Raw genomic sequence first — 22505 nt, 5'->3', positions numbered from 1 at the left:
TCTGCAAAGATAAACTTCTGGAAGGGCAGTCATTGTCAGGCAGAGTGATGTGAGCAAATTTCAAAATGCAAAATTCAACAATGAAACTTATTTGCAGCTGTGATACCACAGAAGGTTCCACTAAGACAGAGATATAGAAGTTTTTTTGAGTCATCAGAGAGAGCAGCTGACAAAGAAAAAGGAAAAACTGGTTCTTCTTGGAAATCTCAATAGCAGATTAAGAAATTAATACCAAACATATAGAAATGTGTTAAGAAAATTTGGAAAAATGGACAATGCTAATAATCAATATCTACTAGATTTATTTTCTATTCTGGACAAGCACCATGTTCCACATAAAGAAGTGCATAAATTCACAAGAAATAAGAAAAAGTCTTATTGAAAGTTATTATTGATAGTCATATATTTAGAGTATACAGGGAATTTGAAATAGAAAATGATCACCATTGGTTTTAAACAGGACAAAAATGAATATTGCACTGACAAGTTTACTTTAGGACTCTCTAAGAGTCCTAAAGACCACACAAATGGACTTCAAGACTATTTAACTACAGTGAATAACTGTTGTAACAACTTTTTGTGAAAATCAATAAAAAAATTTGATTTTCATAATAAAAAGACAAAAAGCTATGAAAATGGAAAAGAACCCAGAAAACATCTGCATTCTCAAAGATAATCTAAAAACAAGTAAAATACTTCAGCTGTTTAGATACAAATTTTCATGAAGATGACAAATTAAATTTGACATAGATAATAGAATAAACAAAGAAGGACCTACAGAATGGCTATAGTGATGCTTACGATAGGTTGTCTGATGAATATGACAGAAATTAGCCAAAACACTAAAGTAGCTGTATACAAAACTGTTCATCAAACCAATTTTAACTTATGAATATGAGAGTAAGTTAGAAATAAAATAGTGATCAAAGAGAGATCACAGATAAGAGTTCTGTAAAAATTAGGAGAATGAACAAATGGCATCATGTGAGCAAAGCTAATGTCACATGGTATGATTACATAAACAGAATGTGAATGAAATGCTAGCAAAACAGGTGCTTGGTTCCTGGAAAAAGAACCAAAGGACTAAATATCCAGATAGGTTGATGCAGTTAAAAGTATCTTAGAAGATTAAATATTAGATGTGACTTTATTTGTCTGGGCCCTAATATGGTTAGATTCAGTCAGGTTAATCTGGAAGATAACTGTTACTAATGCAAACTTAATCATGTTGTACTATCATGTGCATAGATAGCATCATCATCCTTTGAGAGAATTTATTAGGAATGTGAGGATGTTAGCAGATAAACAGCAAGAAATAAGAATCTTGGGGGGGGGGGGGGAATAATGCTATGGATGTGATGTAGTGCCAGGAAAGGCTAGAGGTGTAAGTCAACCAAAGAGAACACTTCTAAATATCTGGTGTGATTATCAAAAAAAAGGAGGAGAAGCGAAGCAATACTTTCTTGGGAGAAATATGACAGGATTATGTTTCATTGCATTGCATTGCAGTTTACAAGGTTATCTCACTCTAATGAAAAACAAGAAGATCAGATCACTGGTTATAGGCTATCTTGAAACGATAATATAATATAAGGTTTATCAAACAAACAAGAAGAATGGAGTATATTGGCAACAGTACAGTGAGAGAAAGTCATTATTAATCCCACCGTTACATCACCCCCCACCTCAAGATTCTTATTTCTTGCTGTTTATCTGTTATCATCAAATTCCCAATAAATACTCTCATAGCAATTTTAATAGCAGTCTTTCCCTATCCATTCTTTAACTCTGTACCATTGTTTCCCATTTTTTAACTAAAATTCACATTACAATATCTGCAAAACCATCTTTATGTTTATATATGCCTTATATTACTCCTGAAGTAAAACTTTAACACTTATAAACTCAGTAAAAAAATTACTAAAATTATTAGAAACATGTTTTTGAATGTTGCCAAAATGCAGGTGGCTTGCATCAAGAGCTACATATTCAGCCTATGTTGAAACACGCAATAAAGGCAAAATAGTCACTAGCACTAAATCTGACTTCATAAAGGCCTACAGAACAGAACCTGTCCAAATGGGAGCTGCACCTTCTGATCCCATACCAAAGCCATCAGATACAACTTCTGCTCACCTGAACTTCTACCTCTCTCATCCAGATGGCACCACTGTTACAGCACCTAAATATTAAAATAACCTCTTGGAATCACTCTTTACCTCCAACCTCTGCATAGATGACCATGACAAATCACCCCCTACCATACCAGAAACCAAGCACCTTGCCTCCTGTGGTTTTTAAGCAAAAACACAAGAGGAGTACTAAATAAATGAGACACTAAAAAAGTTTTTACTGTGTTCTTTTATCATATCTATAATCTTCTATACTCAGCTGACTCTTATTCCAATGCATGGAAACAAGTATATATCCAACCTATTAAAAAACTAGTCTGCCATCCGACTACAGACCAAACATTATCACCTCAACCATCTTCGATCCATTAGTTGGTGCCCAAATGGGACTGCCCCCTTAACCAGTACACTCCTGTGGGTGCTGCTGGACTATGAATGCTACATATAATTGTTTGCCATGATGTGCAGTCAAAGGCTTTCTGCTTCTCTTCTGTGAGACAGAGCCACTGATTCTTTAGGTCGTGCTCAATTTGCTTGGCCCAGGTATTCTTAAGGAAAGCTGGTTGTGTCTTCCAATGTGCAGGATGCTGCCTCCATAGTAGCTGATAAAGTAGGCACTTGATCCATTCTGTATGCATGCGCAAACCAGTGAAGTCTATGTTTCTGAAGTAGTTTTTCAATTGTAGGTTGGTTGTCACACCAAGTCCTGATGGTAGTGTTTTGGATATGGTGGTGGTGTAGTGATATTCATAGTATGCAACAGAGGCATTGCATTTGAAATGTCTCTAGTTTGTTTAGGTCAGTTTTAAAGAGTGTCCATGTTTCTGATCCATACAAGAGGATAGGTATGATCAGTGAGCGAAAGAGGCATATCTTTATTTTGAGTGAGATGTTATGTTCCTTCGACAGGCACCAATTTAGTGAAGCAAAGGCAGTGGCAGCCAGGCCAATTCTGTTGTGTATTTCTGCTGTTGATGATGCAGTTTTCCTTGCATTTATGAGTGAACCAAGATATTTGAATTAGTTCACCTGCTCGATTTGGGAACAGTGCAGGGTGACACATCAGTTGTCATGGCCTTTATTTTGTCAATATTGATTTGTAGTCCATATGGTTGGACAGCATTGGCAATACCATACAAAATGTTGATGACTTCAGCATTCTAATTTGCAAAGATGGGTCCTCATCATCAGCAAACATAATCGGTTAAAAATTTGTCTTTGCTGTACTGTACTCCACATCTACCAGTAAAGGCCTGTTGCATGATAGCATCAACAACAGTAATGAACAGCAATGGTAAGATTACTCAGCTCTATTGGATACTTGTGCCAATAGAAAACTCTGCTGAGTGCTCATTTTTGATGTGGACATAGCTACTGGAATTGTAAGTTGCTTGGAATAGGTAAATGATTTTTGGGGGTGTATGTCCGGTTTGCAGTGCTCTCCAAAGGGCAGGCCAGTATACAGGGTCAAAGGCAAAGCAGAAGTTAATGAATACAATGACAGTTCACTTGCCACATCGTGTGTGTTCTACTAAGAGCTTGCCTGAGGGTGAATATTTGGTCATAGCATGTGTTGTCAGTTGTTTGGTCAGTTTGTGCTGAAACCAGCCTGCTCTTCTGTGGTTACTTGTTCGCGATATATTTGTAGGCATTGCTGGATACTGCATCAATGAGGTGATGCACCTCAATGCTCTCCAAAATAATGAAAACGTTATCAACCATCAAGAGGCACACCGGTATATTTTTCCACAAAGAATTCCACGATCTCTTAGTTCACATCACCCACCATTGGACACATGCCATGGAAAGTTTGGAGAAATATGTTATTATCCCAGACATTCCTAGGGCTTTTCATTATGTTGGACATCAAAGTCTGTAAGCGAACTGCCATCCTTTAGTCTACTCACTATCCACTGCAACCAGGTGGCCAGCTTTCTCTCGTCATTTACTGCATATGTCAGAGTGGATGGCTTCCATTCTCTGAGCTTTGCCACCAATGAAGGAGTGCTTTAGGACTCTGTTCTATTAGCTACCCTCTTCCTTGTATACATAAATGACCTATTTTCAATCACCACTAATCCCATTTACAGCTTCGCTGATTACAGCACTATCCATTCATTCTACTCATTCAATAAGTCATGCAGGGTGTAAGAAATCAGTCATATGTATGAAAATTTATACCCATCTCATCTGAATTCTTGCAAAATAAAAAAGGATATAATCATCATCCAAGCAAAACATGATGATGATTTACCTCTGACTCCTAACATGTTACCATCATGCAAATTAACTGTATAGTTGTGAAAAATCACATGATGATTTCTGCAATTCTGGCAACTAGAGTACCTTGGGAGCAAGGCGGTGAACTAAAGTGAAACGTGAGTAGGAAAAGGTAAGGGACATAAGCCTCTAATGTAAAGAATCATCTCAGAAATGAGGTGTGCTAAAAATGAGACATGAAATGGACAAAAGTGTTATCTGCTTGGCTATAAATGAAGTCTTTCTAAAGACTGTTTAGAAAGACTTCAATTAGAGACTGAAGATGGTTTATACATGAATGGACACTTCTACCAGGAAGATGAAGAAATTCCCTTCCCATATTACACTAAATAAAATTTAGCAAGCATTCTTGATGTGTCCTATGTGTTAGTGAAATAAGCTGAAACAATGCTCAGACATCAGCAACTAGCAGTGTGCCTTAAACAATGATTGCCATACCATCCTTTAATGGGAAAAGATAATCTGGTCATCACCTTCAATGCCACCAAAATGTCTTTGTGGCAGTGAAAGTGACACATCAGATCAATTAAATCTCTTTCTTTCTCCTTGGACTGAAATTTACCTCCAGCCTCTCCTAGCATGACTACATCAATAGTGTTCTCTGCCTCCAACAAACCAAGCATTATTTTCTATTCAAGATGCTAGATATCACCCACCCATCTACTAACTGTACACAAATCCCAAATCTGCCCATCATTAGAATATTGTTCATGATTCAGGATAGTATACCTGCCTCCCTAAAAATTATTGATTCTACTTGGAAGAGAGCACAGCCCATAGATGATTTTCTCTAAACTTTCCATGGCATGTGTCCAGTGGTGGGTGATGTGAACTAAGAGATCATGGAATTCTTTGTGGAAAAGCTCACAGCTCATAGGGCTCTGTGCTTGGGTCATTGTTGTTTAATTTGTATATAAATGATATAGGAAATGGCTTAAAGGGAGATATTCAGTTGTTTGCTGATGATGCAAAGTTAGGTAGCGCAATAAAAAATCAAGCTGATGTTGAAAGTTTGCAGGATGATTTAAATAAGCTGGTAGAATGGGCAAAAGGTAATGGATATCAGTTCAATGTGGAAAAGTGTAAAGTCATGCATTTTGGGATTAAAAGATTACAAGCTGTGTACTACATTGATGGAACAGTACTCCAAGAGATTGATGAGGCTAGGGACTTAGGGGTGTTGGTAGATAGCGAGATGAAGTTCAGGGGACACATTGCTAAGGTGTCCAAGATTGCACATAGGATTACTTGGTTGTTGAGGAACACACTGACATCCAGAGATAAAGAGGTTATTATTCCCCTTTATAAAGCATTGATACTTCCACATTTGGATTACTGTGCTCAGGTCTGGTCACCTGGATTCCTTGGAGATGAGGAGGCTGTGGAGAGGGTTCAGAGAAGAGTGACTAAATTGGTGAGTGATGTAAAAAATGCTCCCTACATTGATAGATTGAAAGCTTGTGGATTGCAGAGGTTGGTTGATATGCAGAGAAGAGGGGGATATAATAGAAACGTTTAAATTACTGAAAGGTTTTTATAGGATTGATGCAGGGGAAATGTTTCAGCTGTGTGATAGTGATGGAAAAACAAGAGGTCATCCCTGGAAATTAAAGAAGAGTGTGGTTAACAAGGATGTGAGAACAAGGTTTTTTGCCTGGAGGGTGGTGAATGAGTGGAATTCATTGCCTGACTTAGTTGTGAGCTCTTCATCTGTAAATGAATTAAAGAAGAGATATGACAGATATTGTTTTGATAGTTTGGGTCTCCTGCAATGAGTCTACTGACTCCATGGAGATACCCGTAATAATAATAATAATGATTCTTCCCTCAGAAACTCATCTTGATGTATGTCTATTTCACACATCACTACTTGAACTTTGTGTTTTCTACAGGTAATTTTGTGATTACTACTCCAATGAAATAGCAGTTAGCATTCCTCAACCTTTTGGTGGGCCTGTTCGACTGCTGCAAGAGCAGCAGTCCAACATCTCTTCAGCACAACTGCAAACACACTGACCCTTCTTCTCTTCCTCATTTATTGCATCTGTCTTCTGGAACAGTCTTCCTCATAGTGTTTCTGAACAACTCTTCAAGAGAGATGTAAACAAATTTCTTCCTTCTTAATCCTCACATGCATCCCACACACACATAGCACTGATGTGCTATAGTATCTTCTAGCTCTCATATGTATATATAATACATCCATACACAAATAGTTGACAAAAATAAATACAACACTTGTCTATATTAATTATAAAACAAGCAGAACTTCTTCTTCTTTCACTATGCCTTATCCCATGTTAAACGGGGTCGGCGCACCGATCTTCAATCTTCCTCTTCCAAGTTCTCCGGTCCAGGGTGTCCTTCGGACTCCATCTTTTCTCCCTAAGATCCTCTGTCACCTTATCCCTCCACCTGAGCTTGGGCCTGCCTCTTTTCCTCCTTCCCTCCAATTCCATATACTCCACTCATTTACCAACATACTCCTCACTCTTCCTCTCTACATGTCCAAACTACCTCAGCCTACTTTCTTGTATCTTCTTGCCAATTGGTCCCACCTTAACCATCCCTCTGATGTAGTCATTCCTTATCCTGTCCTTCTTTGTCACACTACTCATCCATCTCAACATCCGCATCTCCGCTACCTCCATCTTCCTCTCCTGTGCCTTAGTTATAGGCCACGTCTCCGCACCATGGAGCATCTCCAGCCTCACCACCATCTTATACAGCTTTCCTTACCTCTTACAACTCACTCTCTTGTTGCACAGGCCCCCGCTCATCTTCCTCCAATTCATCCAACCGCATGTTATTCGGTGCTGTATTTCCTCATCCAAGTCACCAAAACAAGCAGAACTAAAATCTAATATTTATTAACTTTTTTTTTTACTTTTGACTTTACAAGTACTCTTTTGAACCTTTTGACTTTACAAGTACTCCTAACAAAATTTGACATTTTATGGTACGGATGATAAAGTTTAAGATATTTGGAACCCAGTACTACTTCCGTTTCCTGTTCCCGATTACAGGCAGCATATTAAACGTATGAAGCTCATGTTAAAGTGGCAAATGCAATTCCTTAACATCCTTAATCTTATTAAAGTATTTTATTAAGCTTAGCATGTTAAAATAAAGTATTGCCAACCTATAAGAATTGATATTCTAAAAAGTATGAGTAAGGAAAACACATTTACTTTCTTTACTCCCCATTTTCTCATGCTCTACCAGAGCAACCTCCTTTGTATGCCAATAGCTTTGAAATTCCAATGCAGTTCTAAGCGCTTTATGCACAGTGTCCCAAACAGAAGGTGAGGAAATCAGTCCAGTTCCATTTGTACAATGTAGCCAAACTAACAAGATCGCTGCTTTTTAAATGTGTTAATAATTCTTGAATTGGGATATTCAAATCTTGCCGAACTTGTGCATTGGTCTTATGTTCTGTCCAATGAGTCCTGTTTTCCTGAAGAATTTTATTTTGAAAGACAGCAATTCTCTGCTTCTTTTTTTTAAAAAGTCCAGGTTTCTGCACATAAAGATATGTTGATAGTCAGGGGGAGGCTCGTGCATAGGCACTGCGGAAATGCAGCATCCCCAATTTTTCTTGATATATAAATATATTTATTAATATTTGCTTGTAATATTTAATTTTATCATCAACAACCCTATACAATAATTCTGTTATTTTGTATAAAAAATAATAAAAATCCATCTTGTAGCACTTAGGAGGGCGAAGGACACAAGCAGCACTGTGTTTACCAGAGTGTCATATTGCTACGCAAGCAAGCATATGCACGTCATAGTGAGATGCGAGCTATTAGCGTAATGCAGCACTGTCCGTCGTGGAGTTCCACTGCTGTTTATATGCAGTTTGCGCCAGTAGTAGAGTGTTCGTAGTGCTTATCGGGTTTACTCCGTGTCTTTAAATATTTGGACATTACAATTAAAGGATTTAATTGTAATGTCCAAAAATTGTAAATCCATTCCTTTAATTACAATTAAAGGAATGGATTTTATTTTTAAGTAATTTTGAATTATATCAAACTTTATTGATAATAAACAATATTTTTTCATGTTTAATTTTTTTTTTAATTTTTACCATAATTTTGAGATTTTATCCAAACACGTATACACTGTACTTACAGTGTGTATGTATATTTCGAAAGTTGCAGCACCCCCACAATTTCAAGCCATGAGCCGCCACTGTTGGTAGTAGTATTATACTTTCATCATCATCAAATTCCTGATGTGTGCCCTCAGGAGGTGTAAAGGATAATTATGACAGCACTACATGCCAGGTTGCCGATCAACAATTTTCTTCCAAATTAATCTGTTATCTGTCAAAACTCCAACATTATCAGATCTTATATTTCTGTCTTTTAAGCCCTTTTTATTTTATTAATGCATCTACATCTTGGTCTTCCTCTAGGGTTGTTTTTCCTGCCAACCTGGCAAAGAACACTTGTTTTGCTAATCTTTCCTTTCCCATTCTGTTTAAGTGACCATACCACCTGAGATTAGCTCTACTAACACATTCCTGAATGCTAACAATGGCAAGTTCTATTTCCTAATATCCTCATTTTAGGATATTAGGAAACAGAACTGTGGGCTCTATATTCATAGAGCTGTGGGTATTTTGTTGTTTTTCCAAATTTTATTAAGTTTATTCATTATTGACAGTGTGTTTTATGGACTATGGACAGTGTGTTTTATAGTAGCTACGTTATTTAAATTAAAATCAAATATACTCCTGAACAGTTAAACTTATTAACTTGTTCTGTGATTTCCTGATTAAGTGTCATCTATATATCTTCCAATTTTCATCTTTGTTTGGTGTATATGAATAGTCGTTTCTGTAAGTATCTTGTTTTGTAAACTGGTATTGGAGATTGTGTTTATTATCAGTTATAATTACTACATTATCTTCATGTTGGATGTGTGTGATTATTCTACCACTGACTATTATTACTCCTTTAGTCAGTGTAGACTCCTTTACTATTACTCCTATTTTTATAGTGGACTGCATTGTTGCATTGTGATAGTGGTTTGAAATAAATTTTAATATTACAGTCTTATGTTTATTTTTTTTCTATTAATATTTGCATAAGTTATTTCAATTTATTTATTTTAAGAACTCTTATAATCACAGAACTTCATATTCTCTGCTAGCATCTACCAGCTCTTCATTTTTTTTAAAAAAATTTCAGTCCCATTCACACAAGAGGTTATATGTGGACAGTGCTTGTTTAGTGAATTCTTGTAAAAAAAAAAATGGTAAAAAAGCATGGGGAAAGTGGGCATCCTTACATAGCTCCAGGTTTCATTTCAAGTTTTTTTTTTTTTTTTTTTGTTGTAATATCTTTATGTTAAACTATTGCACTTGTATTCTGATAGTAGGTTGAAATAAATCTTACTATTTCCAAGTCTATGTTTTTCTCAGTTAATATTTGCATAAGTTTATTCAATTTATTAATTTTCATAATTATCATAATCACACAACCTTGGTAAGGAAGGTTTTAACCTTTCATACCAAGTAGAGATGAGAGAAAGTTAGCTGATGAGGCACCAAAATAAATCCTAAAGAGTTCTTTTGCTATGTGAAAAGTAAAAGGAGAAATAACCATGGAAGGATGGCTTTAAAAAGTGCTGATGTTCAGTAGCTAACAGAAGCAAACCAAATAGCAGAAATATTGGATGAGCATTTTGGAGGGATGTAGAGATGAGACAAAGTTAGCTGATGAGGCCAAAAGAAATCCTAAAGAGTTCTTTTGCTATGTGGAAAGTAAAAGGAGGGATAACCATGGAAGGATGGCTTTAAAAAGTGCTGATGTTGAGGAGGTAATAGAAGCAAACCAAATAGTGGAAATATTGAATGAGCATTTTGGAGGGGAGTACCATCTAGAAGGTTGAGGGAGCAGTGGTGCACTCAGGATTTAATCTTGGGGAAATACATACTATGTGTTGCATACGACCTATGATTGAGTATCTGCAGTGATCGCCAATACATGATACCCGTGATCTCCTTTGGTACGGCTCGGGCAAACAAAGTAGCACTCATTCCGACCGAGCAATACTTTGCCTTGCGTTCACAGCAGCTGTGATTCCCGAGAGCTACAGAGTATTCCCACTTTATATGACCACTAATTCATAAGTGTTATAGAAATAGAAGACACGACACAACATAAATAAAAAAATAATAATTTTAATTAGGAAAAGATGTTTGGAAAATTTTCTAATGTGCCCCCCCCCCAGGTGTTTACCAGATTCCTTGCTCGTGGATTATCTTATTTCGGACAAACAGGAAGATCTGCCTCTATTCGACTAGAAGAACACCAGTCTTATATTCAATACTTTGAACCTGAACAGTCTGGACTTTCAGAATATGCCACCATCACTAGACATAGAGTTCATTGGAAAAAGACTAGAGTCCTTCACAAAAGTCGGTTCCTCATGGAATGGCTTTATAAAGAAACATGTGAAACTTTACTTCACTCGTCTAACTTAAACAGATCTGATGGCTTACGTCTATCCACTTTATGGGAGATAGTACTTTATAATTCAGCTAATCTTTATTATTGCCTAGACCTGCACTACGTACAGGGTCACCCCCTACTTGCAAGCACAAACTTGACTTACTTGTCTGTTTGCTTACTTGGGAAATGGATTAAAACCAGGTTTATTTATAAAATAGCTTGGTATCTTATACTTTGGTATATTATACTCAAGGTAAAAAAAAACCAAAAAAACTTTCAACATATATATATGTATTTTTTTTTTGTTAGGAAATTTATTGACCTTTTTAGTTATCTTACACTAGCTACTTAGGTGGCACTTTTTGGAATTGTTAGTTATTGTTTAATTTGAGCTTAAAATGTACTGAAGATGCCTGTGACACACAGGTGAAAATTATAGTATTAAATAATCTTTTTACGTGAGTTTTTCCCTTATTAATTTTGTATTTATATGTCTGCTCACGGTTTGCCATTATTAAAACTTATTGATGTTGACACTAACACTGGGAAGAGCGATAGTAAATGAAGGTGATGCAGAGATCCTGCATGAAGACGTGAATCAATTAGCAATATGGGCAAAGGTAAATGGCTGCCAGTTTAATGTGGCCAAGTGTAAGGTGATATGCTTTGGAAAGAAGAGATCACAAGTTGTGTAATTATATTGATGAATCCGAACTACAAGAAACTGATGAGGCCAGGGACTTGGGTGTGATTGCGAACGGAGTTGAAGTTTAGAAGGCAGAAAAAACAGCACATCAGATTACATCTTTGTTGAAGAACACACTAGCAAGCAAGGATAAAGAAGTTATTCTTCCCCTATATAAGGCCATATTTGGAATATTGTGCACAGATCGGGACACAAATTCCAGTGGAATCTGCATGTCCAGAATCTATGTGCAGATAAGTGGGGAGAGGGTCCAGAGGCAAGTGACAAAGATTACTGCAGGTCTATGGGATGCTCCCTGAGAAAACAGACTGATGGTCTGTGGATTTCAGAAACTATCTGATAGGCAAAAAAGAGGAAACATGATAGGAACATATAAGTTGTTAATGTGGAGTTACAGTACTGACACCAAAGACGTTTTTGGTACATGGCAGGAAGGGAGAGAACGAGAGGTTATCCATGGAAATAAGAGCAGGGTTAGCAAAGATGTTGGTACTAGATTTTTTTCTTGGAAGGTGGTGAGTGGGTGAAATGGGTTACCAGAGGTGGCTTTGAGTGCTTCGTTAGTGAATGAACTTAAGGAGAGGTATGATAGGTATTGTGGGAATAATGGATCTCCCACAATGAGTCTTCTGACTCATTGACACAATTGTGATGTGTGGACAGAATTCCTTAAATATCAGTATTTTACTAAACTGGTTATAATTCATGATCTTTTTAAGTGACATTTTTAGCATCTTCCACATATAATTTCTATCCAGTAGCAGTCTGCAACATTTTTCCATGTGATGAATTTTCAAAATCAAGATCAGTCAGTCAGCATACACCCTGACAGCAAATTCATTAAACTATTTTTCTTAATACATCCATTCCTTCTACCATCATATGAATATGATGATGATAGAAGGAATAAGCATGAATATTAAAATTATTAAAAGCCAAAAATGGAAACCTACCCACAAGCCTGACATGGCTTGTGGTTGGATTTCCAGTTTACCTAATCCTTAACATACTCACAATACTAATGTATGATATAGTAACAACTTTTTGACATAGGAAATCACCTAAAAAACTTACTGAATGACAGTTCTTGATTCTGTATAAAATTTTTAAAACAATTGGCAATAATAGCATTATCTGTCAATAACTCATACAACAATTGTGTACTGTGTGAATTACTGAACGATGGCAAAACACTGTTACTGCCTAATTAAGTGTACCACAGCAGCAAATTTCAAGTTTTACTGCTTTATCCTTTTCATTCTCCACATCTTGTGTAAATTCTCTGAACTTTTGATATGCATTTCTAAACTTCTACCTGCTATATGTTAGCATAACATGCAGATCTTTCTCTCCTCTCCTAATTATTATACATTAATAAAGTCAATAGTCCTAAGCTCATGCTATCTATCCATTATATATTGGTCACAACCATTAAAATTGCTCAAATATTTAATATTTTGATTAAGTACCATTATATCACTTCTGTCTCTCATTATAATTGTTGATTACAGCCTCAGCGAAGGCTATTTAATAGAGAAGATCTATCTTAAATCCTTCTTATGACCTGTTTTAAAAGAATTTAGTTCTTTGCTTTACACTACCATTCTGAATGTGTGCCTTTATTTATTTATTTTTTTTGGCTCCATTACTGCACACAAATCTTTCTGTCAGCTGCACATATCACTCAATACAACTTGTAATGCAACAATGTGTCCGAAAGTGATCTCTGTATTGCCCCATTTGTATGACAATTTTCATTAATAGTAATGTATTATATCTCAGTAACATAATCCAGAATTTTCAATTAAGAAAAACGATATGCATATTTAAATGTATTTGTTTAATAAATATTTTATCTTTCTTTTCTTTTGCAGGATACTGAAACAGGCACTCTGTATAGTACCAGCATTGTGAAAATTCATACCATATGGAATTTTTCCATAATGCATTCTGCTATTAATTCAGTGCAAATTAATAGCAGAATGCGCTCTAATTTGGGTAACAGGAGCAAAAGAAAAGTGATCTGGGAAGGTCACTTTTATGAAAAATGTATATATACTGTATATATATAGCTGCTTTCTGTTGAAGATGAAAGCAGTTTTGTCTCAAGTTTCTTTCTTCCATAAACATCCAGAATGCATTGCTACTCTGGGGAAGACATCCGGAGATTTTTAAGTAAATTGTTAAAAACGAATAGCATGAAAACAAAAAATGTATCATTCTCTTAAGATCACCGACATAAACGACACTTAAAGGTATGCTGTATCATATTAAATATTTTAAATAAATATTAAATATGCTTATTAAAAATTCCCACCACTTTCCAAGCATTTGCGATTAGAATATCGTATCCATGCGATCAAAAGTGATCTAGCAAAAAAATGCCAAATTCAGTATTTCAATTCTACATCGTGTGTGCACGTGCGCACACATACACACCCTGTTTTGCCGAGAGATCAGTAAAGCACAACAGGCAACAAAAGTATAGGGCGCTGAGAGATTCATCGACTGTAATAAGAATATATCTAACAATTAACGATATTTTTCAGGAGACCTAAAATTCTAAAGATTTCTTCTACGGATGTTCAACTAATAGATCCCTTTAAAGGTCACTTCTCTGTAGAAAGTTTGCAATGGTTCCCTGATCAGGTGTGCAACGGTATCATCCCTATGCTCTGCTATGGCATTTTACAATAAAGGTATAATATCAAGTTCGTAGAGCATTACGGTTTACAAGATCGCTAATAGCAACAGCAAAAATACCTTAAGCTCCTGATATTAGGCCAATCTATTCTTATACTGTTGGGTAGAGCCACTTCTGGGTCAAATTCCGAAGATGTTATTTAAACGTGTGGCAATATTAAATTTGGTAGGCAGTGTTCCGTTCAATCTAAAAATTATCTAACAATACATCAAACATAGGACAAACGGTTTTAATATAATATAAACGCAGAGGTACGATAAAAATTATAATATCGAAAGGGATCCTAATCAAAAGTAGCATCTTTCATTACGTTTCAACTCCGTCTCGTATTTTAACCATCACGTTAAATGTGCATGGGTAAGGGTCTTAAAAAGACGAAAAATAATAAAAATATTTTTTCTTTATCAAAATCCACTAAGACCATGGGGAAAAGGCATCTCCATCAAATGCCGCGGGCAGACATTCAGCCTATTTCGGCGAATCGAGGATAGTAATGTTTGATGCCGAAAGCTGTAATTTTGTCGTACGGTAAACAGTACGAGGCCACCTCGTTCGTCAAATTGTGACTGTGCGTAGTAATATACTGAAATAACACGTAGCATAAAAGCCATATAAAGAAATAAACGGCTCTGCACAAGTTGCATAATATTTATCAGGGTTGTACTTACTTTCCTAGCTCCTCTTTAAGTTCATAATTATCACTAAACCTCGTACAAGTCACTGGAATAGCCATATTGAACGAACTGGGATGAAGGAGATGAAGATTATATCTCGTGAATTCTCGTTCTCCGTGAGATGCCGAGTCTCTCGTTTTCTGTGTAGGAAGGCTGATCAATGCGCGCAAGCATACATTTGATGTAGTCCCTATATCTCAAAACTGTTTCAGTGCCTCCTTAGGCAAATATTTGTTTGGCGATGCCTTAGAGGTGGGTCTGATTAACCCGAGTATTTGTGTATTATTGAAAAAGATCCAAAATGTGCATGTTAACTGATGTCTATCTATAATGGCGAATGAAATTAAAAAATACATCTGAGCGAATGCTCAAAATAATGGAAATATTCCTTTGCTGCAAGTTGCCCGAGTTTGTACTACGTACTTGGACTACTTGCATTAGCTCACGCTAGTAGGCGCCGATACTTTTATAGTTTATTATACTATATTCGGCATGAAACTCTCTGATTCCAATCTTTGAGTTTCCTATTCGGTTTTAAAACAATGTGGGATTTAATATCCCCTTAATTTAAATAATGGAAATATGCATTTATTAATATCCATTTATTCAATGCACAAATCGGAAGCAAGAAATCCTATTTCTGATACACCGTAGACAACTGAAGGCTTGTTAAAAAACTCATCAAAGAATTATTATTGTTGTTGTTGTTGTTGTTTGTCTAATGAGGGCTTATTCAAACTTTTTTTTTTCGATTAAAGACCAACATACTAAATTTCCTCTAGAATATACTCAAGAAGTTAAGCATCCCAAATCAAATACTCTTGGCAATAAATAATATATCAAAGCAATCATATAACTCTAAATGCAGTGTACGTTTCCGGAAGGAAATCACACACAGGGTAGTCCTTCAAGTATGCCTAATGGCACTACTCTTAGTTAATATCTGTACAGATCAAATAGTGATGGAATGGAAGAAATATATATAACCAAACCAGCATTTAAACTGACATGGAACTATACTTAATACCCTATTGTTTTGTAGGTGACAAGAATAATTATAGCAAGAAAGTGAGATGAATTTCAAAGATCACTATTCTCCTTAAACTACTTCTTCGTGTTCTTCTTAAGCTTCATTCCCACTCAAGTGAGGGCGCTGCAGCGGATCAACCGCTTCCTTTCAGTTCTGTCTAAGGCCATGTTATACTCTATCTTTTGTTACTTCGTAAACAAAATATAACGGTGGCTTTTACCCAATCAAAAAGATATCTAATCACCTGAAACCTCCACATCCGCCACTTAAAAAAACAGGTGTCTACAAGATCAGTTGTAGTTGTGGTTTAACAGACAAGCAGATCTGGAGAGGTACGCCGATCCGAACATTTGAAAGATGTTGAGATGAAAGAAGACACAAATCAGGACTGGCAGAGTGAAATGATGAAGCACGCTTTCCATTCAGTTCAAATATTTTCACTAGAATTGTTAGCTGTTACTAATTGTTATCTAGTTTATTCATGTAATTATCCTGATGAAGTGCAACAAAAGAATTTCAAAAACTAGTCGAGAAATTAATAAAAAATTGTTTCATATTCCATGAGTTTTTTTTTTTTTTTTTTGTGGAAAAATACTAGAAAACATATTCCTAGCATGTTCTCCTCAAGTCCAAGGTCTTTGAGGTTTCCTCTCAAGCTGTCCAGTCATCGTTGTTCAGGTCTCCCCTAACTCCTAGCTTTCTCGACTAGCATGACCAAATCATTTCTAACTTGATTCCCTAATCTTCTCAAGCATCTGGTAAGATTAGGAAATGTTTTTTTTTTTAATAACAGTCTTCAGTCTAATGCGAAATTATGATCGAAAGTATAATTTTGAAAAGAATTATAAAACCAGAGGAAAACTCACGTAAAAACTTTATTAACGTATTCTAAGTGTCATAGCATCAGCAGCACAAGATCACAAAATGGCTATTAAACAATAATGAGCAATTCTAAAATGCGCCACCTAAGTAGCAAATGTAAGAAAAGTATAAAATTCAACAATTTAATATATATATATATATATATATATTATAATTTTATTAACGTATTCTAAGTGTGGGGGAGACCACACTCCTACCAGGCGCGTCCCCCGGGTGGCGGATGGGGGAAACCCAAATGGGTTGCTCTGAATAAAGAATAAAGAGCCGTAGACCAAAGGATGTAGCAGAGGCATGGCAAGCTGGCTACATTATTATGGCAGTAACTTTCATGAGCAGGAGAAAGTCTACAAACCGAGATAGTGCTACTGCGTAGCACTATCTCGGTTTGTAGACTTTCTACAAACTATCTCGGTAGCACTATCTCGGTAGCACTATCTCGGTTTGTAGCGCGTCGGGACAACCGACGCGCCTACTCAAAGACCACATAGAGTAGGTGAGAAATCAGCAATGTGGTCAGCCAAGGATGTGAAACATGTAGCCACCCTCAACATAAGATCACTATACCGACCTGGAAAATTACAATTAGTCCAGGAAAATTTAAAAAGACTGAAATGGAGTATTTTAGGGTTATCAGAGACACATTGGTGCGGAGATGGATTCATGGATTTACCAGAAGGAAGACTGTACTTCTCAGGAAGAAAAGATAACATACACAGAGAAGGAGTTTCATTACTAATTGAAAAGAAACTTACACACTCAGTAATTGAAATAAACCCAGTGTTTCCTAGAATAATAACAGTCAAACTTCAAGCAAAAGAAAAAGGTCAAACAATTAATATAATCCAAATATATGCACTAGACAGTAACCATTCAGAGGAAGAAATATAAAATTTCTATGAAGAACTACAACAGGAAATAGATAATCCCAAAAATAGAGAACTCATGATAGTGATGGGAGATTTTAATGCTAAAATAGGACAGTTCACAGCAGACAAAAAAGATGTGATGGGGAAATTTGGATACGGAGAGCTTAACGACAGAGGAGAACAATTACTCCACTTCTGTAAAGCAAACGATCTAATGATTACAAACACATTGTTCTATCAACGTCCTAATAATAAATATACATGGACATTCCCAGATGGTAATATAAAGAACTGCATAGACTATATCATCATAAACAAACAATGGAAAAGATCAGTAAATAATGTACGAACATTAAGAAGTTTTGATTTTGACATTGACCACGAAATATTAACTGCCAAAGTGAAGATAAAATTCAACAGGAAAAATAATATCAGAAAAGAAGAAAACATCAACCTATCAAAACTAGAAGATAGCTCAAGCAGAAGTCGATTTTTAGAACAGATGTGCTTGAAATTAAAACCCTCCATCTTACAGAACAGCGGAAAATTCTGGGAAGAAGGAAAAGAAACAGTGTTATCAATTGCAAAAGACACTCTAGGTTCCAAACCCAAAATAAACAAACAGTGGATAACCCAAGAAATCATAGCTACCATAGAAGAGAAAAGAGAAGCCAAGATACTTGTAAACCAACAAAACAATGAAGAGAATGGAGAAAAATACAGAGCACTAAAAATAAAGTTGATAACCTATGCAAAAAAGCCAAAGAAAAATAATGCCAAGAAGCATACCAACAAAACAACCTAAAAGTCTTCCATGATACTGTAAGAGAAATTACAAAGGAATTCTCAGCAAAAGCATTTACAATGATGAACAACAAGATGACTGAAACCGGGAATATTGAATATATAAGAAAAATCTAGTCAAACCATTTTAAGACTATCTTCCACCAAGGAAACAAAACTACAATGCCAACAATAGAAGAAAATAATGATCACCCAAAAATTTTACAAGAAAAAGTTAGATATGCAATAAAACAGATGAAAAACAATAAAGCACCAGGTATTGATACTATCCCTACTGAACTGTGGTCATATGGAGGCAGCATATCAATAGAATATTTAACAACCCTATTCAATAAAATACTACAAACAGGAGAGATCCCAGATGACTGGAAAGATCATCCCAATATACAAGAAAGGAGACAAAAGAGACTGCAGAAATTACAGACCAATCAATTTACTCCCTCACACCTATAAAATATTCATAAGAATTATACAAAATAGATTAAAAAACACCTACGAAGAAATGATAGGCATAGAACAAGCTGGTTTCCGAGGAAACTATTCAACAATAGACCAAATTTTCACATTGCACCAACTAGCAGAACTCAGCTGGGGAGACCATAAAGAACTATATTGTTGTTTTGTGGACTTTAAACAAGCTTTCGATAACATCAACAGAGAAATCCTTCTCAAAATTCTACTAGAAAAAGCAATAGGCAAATATATAATACAGTTTCTGATAAAATATTACTCTAAGACAAATGCAATAATTAAAAAGGACACATTCACAACAGAACCCACAGAGATCCAAAAAGGAGTAATGCAAGGGTGCCCATTATCCTCATGCCTATTCAACATATATCTAGAAGAAGTTTTAAAGAAAGCAATAGACAATGAGCCTGGAATCAATGTCAACGGTTTAAACATAAATAATATCAAATATGCAGATGATCTCGTCCTTCTTGCAAGAACCCCAAATGAAAAAGTTGATCAACAAGCTAAATGAAACCTGTAAAACATATGACATGACAATAAATATACAAAAGACAAAAGTGATGAAAATAGGGAGGAACAGAACTACCATCTCAGCCACCATAAACGGAGAACAAGTAGACAAGTTCATATACCTTGGATCAAAACTAACAGAAACAATAGATGAACTCAAAACAATCAAACACAGAATAGCGATAGGATGGACCACCATGGGAAAATTACAGAAAATCTGGAAAACAAACAAGATATCTAAACAAGCCAAAATCAAATTATATGAAGCAATAATTATACCAACAGTCATCTATGGAGCAGAAGCGTGGACAGTTAAAAAAAGAGAGGAGAAAAAACTGCTGGCATTCGAAATGAAATGCTTAAGAAAAATAAATAGAACAAGTTGGATAGAAAAGAAAACAAACATCACAGTCAGACAAGAACTATTGTATAAAAAGACAATAAGAGAAAAAATTAGAAAACAACAACTGAGATGGTTTGGACACGCTGTACGCATGAATGCAGGCAGACTTCCTAACGTCCTAATCAATACTTTTCCCAACTGAAAAAAGAAGACCAAGAATTACCTGGCTGAAATTAATAAAGGACATCTCTGGATGCAGAACATATAAGGAACTTTTTCGAACAGCAAGGAATAGAGAAGACTGGAAGATCCTGCTCAAGAGAAGACTCAACCCGTCTGATATATATATATATATATATATATATATCAGAAGCGAATATTCAAGGTGTGCTAGATGTGCGGTGCTCATCCACCAGATAGCAATATCCGCGATATTATATTTTTGCATTTATTCCAGTTAAAGACTCTCCTAATTGTTTCCAGACTTCGCGTGATTCCTAAACGTAAACACAATATACAAATGCTACATGAAGAGGACATTTTTCTACACGTAAACGTTGCATCACATTTTCGTTAATTGTCCGGGTGTTACATTCAAAATACCTACTCCGTTGAACCCTTTGAAAAGATGTACATATGGCCAGGGGCGCGCCGACCATATGTGCAATGTGGGCGTGCACACAGGCGCCAGGATAGTAAAGGCGCCAAAGAGGAGGAAATACTTTAAAAAAAGAAATGTTTTCTTAAAGCATATATACAGATTTTGTTTTTATGTATAATATAAAAAAGTTTTCATTATATAATTTTCGATAAATTTATAACTTTTTTGCCCATATTTACAATAGGAAACACTATTGCAGTCCAAGGAGGTAAACTTCGTCCTCCTCTTCCAAATTTCACACCTTTGAGAGCTCGAGGATCTTTCTCAGCCATAGCCAAGTTAGCCGGTCTTGGGAGCTGGCAGTAAGGTTTTCCCTCCAGTTTAGCTAGGGTTTTTTCATCCCGCAAGCAGGCAAACCGGCCCCCATGAATACCTCCTTTAGGGATGCAGCAGAGGAGTTGCGTGACTCCTCATTAGGAGGAGACCCAACTCGTCTGAATTAGATGGAAGGGAAAGATTTTTTTTATTAAACTTGATAAAATATACATTGGAAGATAGACAACAACAAAAAACTATTTACATGTTATAAGAATGTGTATATTACAGAGTAAAACAGGATTTTCTTTTTAGATATACAGTTATGAGCAAGCACACTACACGTAAAGTGCCTCTCTCTCTCTCTCTCTCTCTCCCCACCACCACCCCTAAACTAAATCTCTAGCTTCATCTATTTTATTTCCTGGAGTACAGTGCCATCAATGTGATTAAACGGCTTGTAATCTATTTATCCCAAAATGCATAGCTTGACATTTCTCCACATTAAACTGACACCCATTAACTTTTACCCATACTCACAGCCTATTTAAATCTTCCTGTAAGCTCTCCACATTGCCTTGATTAACTATTACTCTACCTCAGGGGTTCTCAACCTTTTCCAGTGGCGTATCACTATATTTAATTCAAGATATTAGATGTACCAATAAGGCTGTGGCTCACTTACCACCAGTGGTACGTCGCGTACCATAGGTTGAGAATCCCTGCTCTACCTAATTTAGCATCCTCAGCAAACAACTGAATATTTCCTTTCAGGCTATTCTACATGTACAAATTAAGCAGCAATGGTCTCAAATGAACCTTGTGACACACCCCTAGTCACCTGTTTTCGCCTTGATTCTGCCTCTCCATATACCACTTATCTTTCGAACAGCCACCCCTCCTATCCGCTTCCTCATTTGTTCTAATTTATGTAACAGTATTCCATGTAGTATTCTGTCAAATGCCTTTGCAAAATCGAACAAAATCATCGTGTAACCATTTCCTTTGTCCAACTCAGCTGCTAATCTATTATAAAAAGTTAGTAAATTACTAGGCCATGACCAACCCTTCACAAAGCCATGTTGACCCTCATACAGTATCATATTTTTATCTAGCCATTGTTGAATTATCTTTTTCACGAATTTTTCTAATAGTTTTACCACCACGCCTGAGATACTGATTGGTCTATAATTTGCTACTGTAGTCTTAGAACCCTTCTTATGCAAAGGAATAATTTTGCCCTCTTTCCACTACCTTGGAACTCTACCAGAGCTAAGACTTAATTAAATAGCTTAGTCGAAGGTATTACTAGTTCCCTTGCACATTCTCGCAAAACCCGAGCTGATATCCAATCTAATCTCACAGATGTATTTACATTGAGATTCTGCAATATCATAAGAACCTCCAGTTCACCCACCTCTATTTCCACATTGGTGTCTGCCACATAGGTTAAAGCAGTAACCTCATTGGGAAGATATATGCTTGCAAAATGGCCACTCTGTAACTCAACTAATTTATCCACTTCTCTCTCCTCTTGACCATCATCGCTCATTAAGGTTAATCATCCACAGTTCTTCTTCCTCTTACTTGCCATATAGCGAAAGAACTCTTTAGGATTTCATTTGGTCTGTTCGGCTAAATTCTTCTAATAATCTGATTTTGCATTCTTTGCCATGCTGGTCACCTTTTTGCCTGAGCCTTCTACTGTTCATGAGTT

The 22505-nt window shown here is 36.1% G+C and overlaps 1 protein-coding gene across 3 annotated transcripts in view; it reads right to left on the bottom strand.

Annotated features, from left to right (window-relative positions):
* CaMKII (Calcium/calmodulin-dependent protein kinase II) overlaps window positions 1–15051 on the bottom strand; it is a 789323-nt gene extending 774272 nt beyond the window's left edge. For all 3 annotated transcript variants that reach the window (XM_090404176.1, XM_090404177.1, XM_090404178.1), the window contains exon 1: window positions 14958–15051. In XM_090404176.1, the coding sequence (XP_090260302.1) occupies window positions 14958–15022 (65 nt within the window). In that variant the 5' untranslated portion in view covers window positions 15023–15051. The remainder of the gene's footprint in view (window positions 1–14957) is intronic.
* Between the last annotated feature and the right edge of the window lie 7454 nt (window positions 15052–22505).

Source organism: Typopeltis vanoorti, chromosome 14 (assembly GCF_054136105.1).
Source record: "Typopeltis vanoorti isolate ZY-2024b chromosome 14, IOZ_Tvanoo_1.0, whole genome shotgun sequence".
Classification (NCBI taxonomy): domain Eukaryota; kingdom Metazoa; phylum Arthropoda; class Arachnida; order Uropygi; family Thelyphonidae; genus Typopeltis; species Typopeltis vanoorti.
Note: the sequence above shows the minus strand (reverse complement) of the source record. Positions and strands in the feature narration are given on the sequence as shown.